This window comes from Pundamilia nyererei, unplaced genomic scaffold, assembly GCF_000239375.1.
Source record: "Pundamilia nyererei isolate P.nyererei 1_Seehausen unplaced genomic scaffold, PunNye1.0 scaffold00108, whole genome shotgun sequence".
NCBI lineage: Eukaryota > Metazoa > Chordata > Actinopteri > Cichliformes > Cichlidae > Pundamilia > Pundamilia nyererei.
Genome location: NW_005187509.1, coordinates 1,452,976 through 1,463,292, shown reverse-complemented (window position 1 = coordinate 1,463,292; position 10,317 = coordinate 1,452,976). Strand labels below are relative to the sequence as shown.

Below are 10,317 nucleotides of genomic sequence, written 5' to 3'. Positions count from 1 at the left end.
GATAGGAGGGTCCCTAAATCCTTTTCCCACTCCTCTTTGATTGAGGTAGTTGAAGGTATACTCATCTCCTGTAATGAGTTATAAAATAGTGAAATTCTCTGTTCAGACCCCCTTCCATCACTAAGACATCTGTCCAAAGGGTCGGACGTTATGTTTTCGAATTGTGGCAGATGTGTACGGATATAGTTTCTTAGTTGAAGGTATCTGAAAAAATGACTATAAGGCAATCCAAATCTATCTTTTAGTTGTTGAAATGACATGAAGGTGTCATTTAAGTATAAATCTTTTAATTTACAAATTCCTAATTCCTGCCATATATTGAAAGCTCCGTCTACACATGATGGACGGAAGGAGGGATTAGCTGTAATGGGTATACATATTGATAGTTTTTTCAATTTGAAATGCTCAATTATTTGTCTCCAAATTTGTACGGTGTTATGAATCACTGGATTCGAATTGTAATATGAGTTTGTCAGAAGGATAGGAGAAAGTAATATTCCACCAACACAGTAAGGAAGGCAATCCTCCCGCTCCATCTGTAGGCCATTAGGAAGTATTGCTGTCTCATCCAGTAGGAGGGAAATTGTTCTTAAATTTGATGCCCAATAATAATACATGAAGTTAGGTAGTGTCAGTCCACCGAGTAATCTATGTTTGCATATGTGGTCTTTTTTTATTCTATGTGTTTTATAATTCCATATAAATGGCATAATGATGGCGTCCATTTTTTTAAAAAAAGATTTGGGCAAGAAGATTGGGATGTTTTGGACCAGATACAAATATTGCGGGAGGAATACCATTCTTATTGAATTCACTCTCCCTATTAGGGAAATAGCGAGTGTCCTCCAGTACTGGATGTTATTTTTAAGTTTCTCCAGTAGGGGAAAAAAGTTCTCTTTCATTAGAGAACTGTATCTTTTTGTTATTGTAATGCCCAAGTAAGTAATTTTTTCATAAGTTAGTTTAAATGGAAGAGATGTAAGCCATTGTTTATTTTCTAGTTTAATGGGCAGTATTTCACTTTTTCCCCAGTTGATCTTGTAGCCTGCAAAAGTACTGAATTTGTCAATAACGGAGAGAATTGCAGGGAGAGATGTTAATGGTTTTGTTATGTATAAGGGATACGTTTACTTAGGGCTGGGCGATATGACCCAAGATTCATATCTCGATATTTTTTAGCTGGATGGCGATATAAGATATATATCTCGATATATATTTTTTTAAGCCATAAAGTAAGAACAAAAAGAGAGTTCTTAGTCAAAGCTGTGTCCCAGATGTCACACAGGCACTTTTATTAACATACAGCACAGATGTACATGAAAAAAATTACTCAAAATTAAATTATGAGCATTCATTAAATAATAATGCTCCATAAATAAAAGAAAACAAGGTTGTTTTTGTGCTAAACAAAGAGCTCACAATTGTGCAGTCAAAATGTAAACTAAAAGACGCTGAGCGTAATAACAAAGACAGACAGATTTCACAGCTGCTCTGTTCCCAAGTTTTACTGTGTGACTGATAGCCTGGAGTTTGAAATCCGCTTCATAACCACGTCTCTTACAGGTGCCATTTATGGTCCTTATACACACACAGTACGGTAATATTACGTTGATGCACAGTACGTATCACTCCGCGAAGCTCTTCGGTAGCCGTAATGCGCCGACAATCTATCAAGCGGTGCAGCTCCGTAGCTTACCAAAGTCGTACTCAAACATTTTTGACAGATTGCTGAGCACCGTGTTCCACATAAAATCGGTTCGCGGCCATCAAGCACAACCAGAATTCATACATAAGGCGCGCTATCAACTTTTGAGAGAATGAAAGGATTTTAGGGTTAGCGCTGTTAGCTCGTTAGCGCGGTTAGCTCGTTAGCATGTTTAGCTCGTTAGCACGTTGACGCCGTCCAGCCCCACGCATGGGGCGATGCGCAGTAACTCGTTAACGGAGATTTGCCGTGTCCGTCTTGTCGCTGCCTGCACGTGAAGCGATGGGGTAGGAGGGGGAGTTGTCTTCAGTGAAGGCAAGGCGGAGTAACGTTGCGTAGAGACAAAAGTGGACGAAAGAGAGGCAAACCTGCGGCTCCACAACTATAATTATAACGTAACATAGTCTATATCGATATAAAGGATATTGTCACATCTTATATCTCGTATAAAAATATATCGATATGTTTTAAAAACTCGATATATCGCCCAGCTCTACGTTTACTCACCGCGAACACGCCGCAAAGCCCGACTCGAACGACTATGCCGGGTTATGTCGTATACAAAGAGAAAGAGCTCCACCTTCAGGGAGGTTAGGCTGCTCAGTATCTACACTTTGCCTTCTTAGGCCTCAGTTTGGTTGCAGCAGAGAATTCTGGGTAAATCCAAACTCTATATGAAGCTCCTTCACACCAGCCGGACCTTCGCAGCGAAGACCCGGTGTTACCTGAGTGCAGCCTGTCCTTCGTGTACCAGAGAGCGATGCCGTCACCGTGGAGATTCTTCTTCCCCGAGCCGTGGATTTTAAACTGCACGTGCATCTCCCAGTCCTTCAGGTAACAAGGCTAACACAGAAACGAGCCGAGGGTTAGACGCTACTGAGCCGAAGCCTACAACTCCTCGTCTCAGCGAGGAGGCTTCAGCCACAGAGAGGGGACATTTTTAACTTTAAATGATTCTCTGTGATCGCGCCTCGCCTCACCACGGTGTTCCAGATGGATCCCTGCTTGCTCCTCTCATCTGGAGTCAGGCGGACGTACGAGCTCGTCACCAAAGTGCTTCCGGAGAAATCCCACTGGCTGGATGGGCTGCTGCCGACACCTGCGGGAAAAACAGGCAAACGCTCAGACACACATGAGCAGGTTAAGCACACAGACTCGCTGCTGTGTCAATACCGTCACACCCGTTTCACACTCAGCAAACATTCACACCTTCTAAAGCTCACTAATAATGTGGCTACACTACACATACCAGCGTGACTACACTCTTGGATTAAGATGTAATCATAATGTTGTTAAACTTGCATAATGACATTAAAGAGTGTTCAATCTAATCTGGAGGACTCACACCGAGGCACTTTTAAAGCTTCTTTTGAACTCTGTGAGCCACTTACACCATGTGTGAATTTTTTACTCCCATAGTTTGACTCCTGGTTGAACTCTGTAATCAGACATCCTTACACGCTCAACAGGGAGGGTGGAGCTGATTTTGTAGAAGAACTAACTAACATGCGCCTGGTAAACTTGGAAAGGAAAATCAACTGTTTGCTGATGATATGCAGAATTATTTATTTATTTAATCGGTTGCAGCATCACTGCCTGCAGGAGGCGCTGTAGGGGTCAGCTGTAACATGTCTGACTCATGTTAGAGCACTTCATGGGCTCTGGAATCTGTCACCTGAAGGGCAGCTGTGCGCTGAAGCAGTATGATCAGGAGGAACAGCCCGATCTGTCACTGGACCGGTTTGCTAAAATGGTGTGTCTGTGCTGAACACCATGTTTAAACATGTCCGTAAGTGCATGTGGCACCAGGGCGCCCTACGTTGCAGGTCCGTGATTGATTCTGTAATCGTATCACCAGATCTGGGGCGTATGTTCTGGACACTTGGCTGAAGGAAGGAGCTGACCTGTCACCTGATCACTGCCTGGTGCTGAGTTGGATCAGGTGGTGGGGGAGGATGCTCATACCCATATGCATAGTCAGGGTGTGCTGTGAGCATCTGGCAGAGGTCCTGGTCCTCGGGATGTACAATTCCCAGCGCCAGCAGAACCTCAACAGCATTCTGAAGGACAGCGAGTCTGAGTGGACCATGTTCCTCACGTACATTGCTGAGGCAGCTGACAGATACTGGCAGGCCAAATGAAGCGTGGCTGCAGGAAAGCCGCTGAAGCAAAAACTCAGATGTGGAGGGAGATCAGCATGAAGCAGCTCTGACAAGCAGTTCGGTGTCTCCAGCTTCTTATAAAGGACACTGCTACTCTGAGCACTCAAAGCACCTGTCATCTTACACCTGCCCACCAGAAGATCGATCCTGCCTGAGAATAAATCTGCACATGAACCTGAGTGACCACAGACTGGTGTGTGTGTGTGTGTGTGTGTGAGTGAGAGAGAGAGAGATACTGTACACACGTGAACATGCTCAGATCCAGTAAATATCAGCAGACTTTCTTCAGTGAAGTCTGAATTATTCGATTAAAAGCAGCCTCAGACATGCAGAACGATTTTAGTATTCACCGAGACGATCTTCGATTTATTCCCGTTTCTGTGAATATTAATATTTCCATGCGATGAAGCAGACATGCTAGGATATGTCTCGCAGTGCGCCATTACACAAATATGTAGGACTGATTTTCTTCACTTGCGCAAATCTCTAACCTTAGCGATGCGAAGAAACCAGTTCATGCTGACTGCAGCCTATCACTTAATAATCTGTGTGTAGCTTCCTGATACAAGTGAGTCATATTTGGTGTGTTTTCCTGTCAGGAACTATCGATCTTCCAGCTCCCCACCAGCGAATGTTTTGGGGCTTTTAACCCCGCAGGAGGACACTCTGCCACACGGTCTTTAAAAGCCCGTAAAAATTCAGTGTAAGATGAGTGTACATGCAGGCGGCTCGGAGCCTCCGCTGGGCCCGAGAAGCCGCGGAGACGTCCCCGAGTCTGCGGGTTAGCTCCCGGGCTAACGCCCCTACCTTGGTACGGCTTCGTTAACGAGTGCTCCCGCTTCAGGTGCTCCGCGTTTCCGTCCGTGATGTCACAGCAGACCAGAGAGAGCTCCAGCAGCACGAAGAGCAACGCTGAGCCCCGAAACGCTCTGCAGCCTCCCATTTTACCCGAACAGCACCGAGAGAAACTCTCACCGCCAAGCTTCCTCCTCTAAACGCCATAAACTGGTCCGTCCGCTGTTCTCATCCGGACTGAAACAACAAAATGCCACATTTATAATCACCCCGACGATTGTTCGGCGTCATTCTCCATCCTTTGAAATTTGCACTCATTAAATATAAAACCAAACAGGTACAAAGGCTTTGATTGGTGAGATACAATAAAATATAATGACGAAGATGAAACGTTAAGCTGTCCGCGTTCCCATACGGAAGGTTTTTGTAGACGGTAAAGATTTTGCTATCCAATCAGAAACGAGCACATCGCAATTTAAGCCAATCAGCGATGACGTTGTTTTTCTATTACTCGTACACTAGATGGAGACAGACTGCCGGAATTTAATTACAGACTACGGTCATGTGAAGGTTTGTATTCTTCAGTCAGACTGAAAACAATGACGATTTAAGCTTTACAGAGAAGAACAGAGTTGTAGTTTTAGTGCGTTTCCATTACACTCTGTCAAACCACTGGTTGTAATTAACAATATCAGTCAAATCTGGAATAAGTTTCCCCCTGTGCCCCTCATGGAAACTTTACTCTATAAGTATAATGTATTTAATGAAACCATGCAAATGTTACATTCATACTGTGAATATTTACAAGCACTCCAACTACATACAGATGATAGGTACGTGAAATTTTCAGTTCTGAAGAACACATTTAAGATAAGATAAGAACTTTATTTATCCTGAGGGAAATTCTTTTGTCATGAACATGCTCACTGCGGCAGGAGGAAAGAAAAGAAAAAAAAAATGAGTGCACATGAATAGAATAGAATAAAATACTATACAATAAACTAAAATACAATAAAATAAAATAAAAATAACATACCTATCAATACAAGTGACATACATCGCGCAATGAATAAAATAGTGTAGCAGCATATAATGGGAGAATGAGACAAACATTCAATCAATAACAAACAGATGAATAATAGTAAAAGACACATTACATTAATATTAATCCTAATTCATCTGCAGATGACTCTGACTTACCTACACTTTTAAAAAACTACAACCAAATGATTTTTACTGCAAGAGTCCCAATCTGAAGACTAAAGCTGGTTTGTGTTCTCTGAGCAGCTGTGATCATCAGTGTGATGGATCCATCAGGGTCTGAATACACTGCAGCAGCTTCATGTCTGTGATGTAGTGGAGCAGAAGCCAGCGTTATGTTTAATCTGTTTCAGATAATTCACTGCAGGAACCTTCACAAAGTGGATTCTGGGTAAACCTTCAGGGCTCACATCAGCAGGTGAGAAAAGGTGAGAGCAGAAGAAAGTTCTCAAAGATCAGGAGCATCTTTTAGCAGTGACTCCTTCTGGATCATAACCATATGCCAGTGCAGGAATTTATTTCCACCGAGGAAAAAAAATTAAACAAACAAGCTCAAAAACATGATAATTCATTTGTTTGAAAAGTAATCAGAATGTAGGTGCACCAGTATTTAGCTTTTTGACAAAGTAACTAGTAATCTGTAGCCTATTACATTTGAAAGTAACAATCCCCATGCAGCAACATGCACCATTTAAGGAGAGGAATCCGGAGAGCTGCTGTACAGCTTACTACTCTGTGAAAACTTACCTGTGTGTTTGCAGACCTGAGTCCTGTGCTTACCTGCCCGTCTCCTCCTTCCTCTCAGGACACCTGTTGGTGATTGTTCATTGCGACCTGCCTTACCCCGTCTCACCCCGCCTGCCTTCACTTGCTCACCTGCTTGGAAACTTGGAACTCTTTCCTGGAGAAAATGAGGAGAAACCCACCTGCTGCGAGGAGACTCGACCTGAGTATGAAAGCTTTAAATCTCTTGACTGTGTCTTGCGTTCGAATCTTTTTGTGTTTGAATAGAAACCTCGGCTATATTTGACATGAACATGTACCAGAGTAACAGCAAATATATGACCAGAAATTAGGAGGAGAATAAGATCACAGCATATACAGACAACTGAAGAAAACAGAAAAGGGCAACACCATCAAATCAAAAACACCCGTCATCTGAGTGCACGTCTGCCTGAGTCACCCATAAGCAGAGCATCTCATAATGTGAGACCAAACTCGATTAAACGAGGAGTCCAGCTTCAGAGTTTTCTGTCTGGCTCTCTCTCCACCTCCATCAGACCATAAATGCCACGGCAGCTCCTCTGCTGCTTGGTGACTCACCGGTCTGTCAAAAAACATTGAAGCTGGTGTTTAACAGCACTCTGCCCCCGTTTATATTGGACTGAAACAATGTGGGGAGCAGGCATACCCCGTGGAGGAATAGGATTTCACCAGGTCACGTCTGAGCGTTCCAGCTCAACTGTAAGCCAAAAAAACACAGTTTCCCATCAGCGTTTAGAGGTTCCACACCATCAGCCAAAACGTTTTGGGCTGTTGCTGAGTGTGTGGAGCTTTTCTGCACATCAGTATTGCACAAGCAACACACCTGCACACAACAAAAGTCAGCAATTCCCCATCAGTCAGACACAACCAGCACCTCACTGACTGTTTAAAGAAATGGGGCTGCCAGACCACATTTCCAGACCAGGGGTCCCCAATCCCAGTCCACGAGGGCCGGTGTCCCTGCAGGTTTTAGATGTGTCCTTGATCCATCACAGCTGATTTAAATGGATAAATTACCTTCTTAACATGTCTTGAAGTTCTCCAGAGGCCTAGTAAAGAACTAATCCTGTGATTCAGGTGTGTTGACCCAGGGTGAGATCTAAAACCTGCAGGACACCGGGATTGGGGGCCCCTGGCGTAGACTGTACCCGCTGTCAGCACAGACACTGACAGACATTTGGAAAGGAACGATCTTGGTTTTCACCCTGAATTCAGGACTTTGGTAATTTATTTATTTTTTTCTGAATGATCTCAGGTGTAAAAATCTACATGAAGGTTTTCTGTGTATGAATGTCACATGACCGCAGAGGTTAAATCTCTGAGGAATGCAAGCATCAGTCTGGAGGTATCACTTCTCCAGACAGCAGCGGGGATGCTGATTATTACTTCACCTTCATTTCTCATCATACTCCCATCGCTGTGGAAGACGCGGTGACCTGGAAATCCTCTGGCATGCTGTCAGAAACAGAACGGAGTCTGCTCAGTCTCGTTCTGTACTCGTCTCTCCTCTGTGTCAGTCTTTTCTGTTTGCACACACGCTTGCTGCCAGTCAAACAGTTGAGTCGAAGCGTTCCTCTTTTTTCCTCTGACTTTAATCCGAGTGCTAATTTCTGCACTGCAGCATCCTCTGGGACTGGACGCTCCCCTTTCCCATCTTGTGCAGATTGGGGGATTTCATTGGTGACCTTCTGGTCACAAGCTGGCATCTGAGCCCCGAGGCCACGGCTGCTCGCTGTGTTTCTCTGTGAAATGACCCTCTCATGTTGTTTGGCTTCCTCGTCTGATTTGGACCATTTTACATCTGTCTAAACTGCATCAGATCGGCCTGTTCTGAAGTAGATTACACGGAGCCAGATGGCTTTGTGGTTCAGTGGCGTGCCCTTGTGAAGTGAACGAGCGAGGAGCAGCGGCGGGGAGGAAGAGGAATCAAAACAGGAAAACAGCTCAAATATTTATGGAAAACACATTTTTACATGCCGCTGATTTCCATGTTTCACTCTCCGTGTTAAACTTTAGCACACTGCTCCCCTCATTCAAGATCTCACACATCCGTGATGAAATAGAGGGCAGTGTAAAAACTGGTAATATATTCCTGTCACCCCGAGATCAAACACAATTACTCTGATTCATTTTAAAAATCCTGCAGTTCCAAGTTAACGAGCAAACGGGTGCATTGCTGAGTGATTTGGGTGGACTGACCCTTTAGATTACCCGGGGGCAGAAAGAAAAACATGAAAAATATGATTTCCCACAACAGATTATTAAAACAATCATTTGAACAATAATCTAGTTTATTTCTGGTCTGTGGATTCAGCCTCTCCTACAAACCAGGATCAAAGTGAAGATCTTGTGTCCAACATTATAACATGAAAAGTAATGAATGGACTTTAAAACTCATATGTTAGTGCACAGACACAGAGCAAGCAGGTGAAACAGATCAAACGAATCACCCTCTAAGTTTCCTGTTTCCAGCTCTGAGCAGCTTCACCTTCTGCAGACGAGGACGAGCCTGAAGCAGAGGCGGAGCGGACACGACTGTGTTAAAGTGTCTGAGGAGCAAAGTGATCATAAGTTTCCTGCACACATGAATTCAGTTTTGCTCTTCGGTTATCTGTGGACTCCTGATGTCTCAGACCACAGCTGTACACATCTGTAGCTCACGTGTAAACCGTGTAAGTAATGGGAGCAGAGCTGTCGCAGCAGTCCTCTGAAGGCCAAAGACAAGTCTCTGCAGCCCGTGTCAGTACGCTGACTTACGAAAAGCATCGTTCGGAGCCAGAGGCTGAGAGGATGGTGTGGACGTGACAGGACCACAGAGCGGCAGGGCGGGGTCACTCTGGAATTTATATGTCCACGCTTTATCTACGTGATGAAACTGTTCACCTTCAGACATCGTCAGGCTGGGTCTGGAGGATCCAGTCTGTCATTTAAAATCACAGACACGTCTTTTTTTAGAGTAAACCTCAGTGGTTGGTAAGTGTTACCTGTGGTCACCGTGCAGGTCAGCTGATCCAGGAGATGCTTGCAGGGATTGCACCGCTAAAAATGGTTCACAGCTCAGCAAGTAAACTCAAACCTCAGTGTGTTTATGTGACGGAGGCCATGGGCCCACTGTTTTTACAACTATTTGCTTTTTTCTGGTTTTTTGGTTTGAACTGTGCTTCGTCTCTCGACTGTATCTGCCATCCTACAGTACATGCTACCGGGGTGTTTCTGCTTACATCTCAGGTTACTCCAAACTATTTAAGATCCAGATAAGAGATAAGAGTCTACATACAGCTCAGGGTCCTGCGGTCCAGGTGGAGCTGCTACAGGTCTGTCCAGGCTATAAACCACCCGCAAAGGTCAGCCGAACGGCTCAGAGCTCCATCGTTTCTTTCTTACTTTCACGAAGAAATACAATAGACATGTGGATTAAACCTGGTTTAGCTGGTTAACAAAGATTTCACATGCACATTTCAGTTAACAGTGTGGTGAAGGTAAAGTTTTTAGTTTGACCAAAAATGCATAAAGTTATCAGAACTTTTTCCTTGATTGGAAAACATGCAGGTATGATGTGATGCTAAATTTTCAAAATAAAAGCATGCACATAAAACACACACAATAAAAAGCTATTAAAATACTGCCTGCAGTGAAGACAAAGAGACATAGAGTGTCATTTGTGTTTTGTTTTGTGTGTGTGTTGTGTTTGTTTGTTTTTGTCTCTCTGTATGGACAGACTGCAAATCAATTTTCCACTGGGGACAGTGGAAAATTGTCCACTGTCCCCAGTGAACGCTGAGATAGCGTTCACTGTTTACCATTGACATTGAAATCTATTGAAAAAAAAAAGACACAGACACTATAGAA

At 43.9% G+C, this 10,317-nt stretch overlaps 1 protein-coding gene across 2 annotated transcripts in view; it reads right to left on the bottom strand.

Annotated features, from left to right (window-relative positions):
* Positions 1-5,051, bottom strand: part of lman2 (lectin, mannose-binding 2) — a 9,746-nt gene extending 4,695 nt beyond the window's left edge. The window contains exons 1-3 of one of the 2 annotated variants that reach the window (XM_005741227.1): positions 4,675-5,051; positions 2,686-2,804; positions 2,431-2,548 (exon numbers count right to left, since the gene is read on the bottom strand). In XM_005741227.1, the coding sequence (XP_005741284.1) occupies positions 2,431-2,548; positions 2,686-2,804; positions 4,675-4,810 (373 nt within the window). In that variant the 5' untranslated portion in view covers positions 4,811-5,051. The remainder of the gene's footprint in view (positions 1-2,430; positions 2,549-2,685; positions 2,805-4,674) is intronic. The other variant, XM_005741226.1, reaches the window with a different exon arrangement.
* Positions 5,052-10,317: the final 5,266 nt, after the last annotated feature.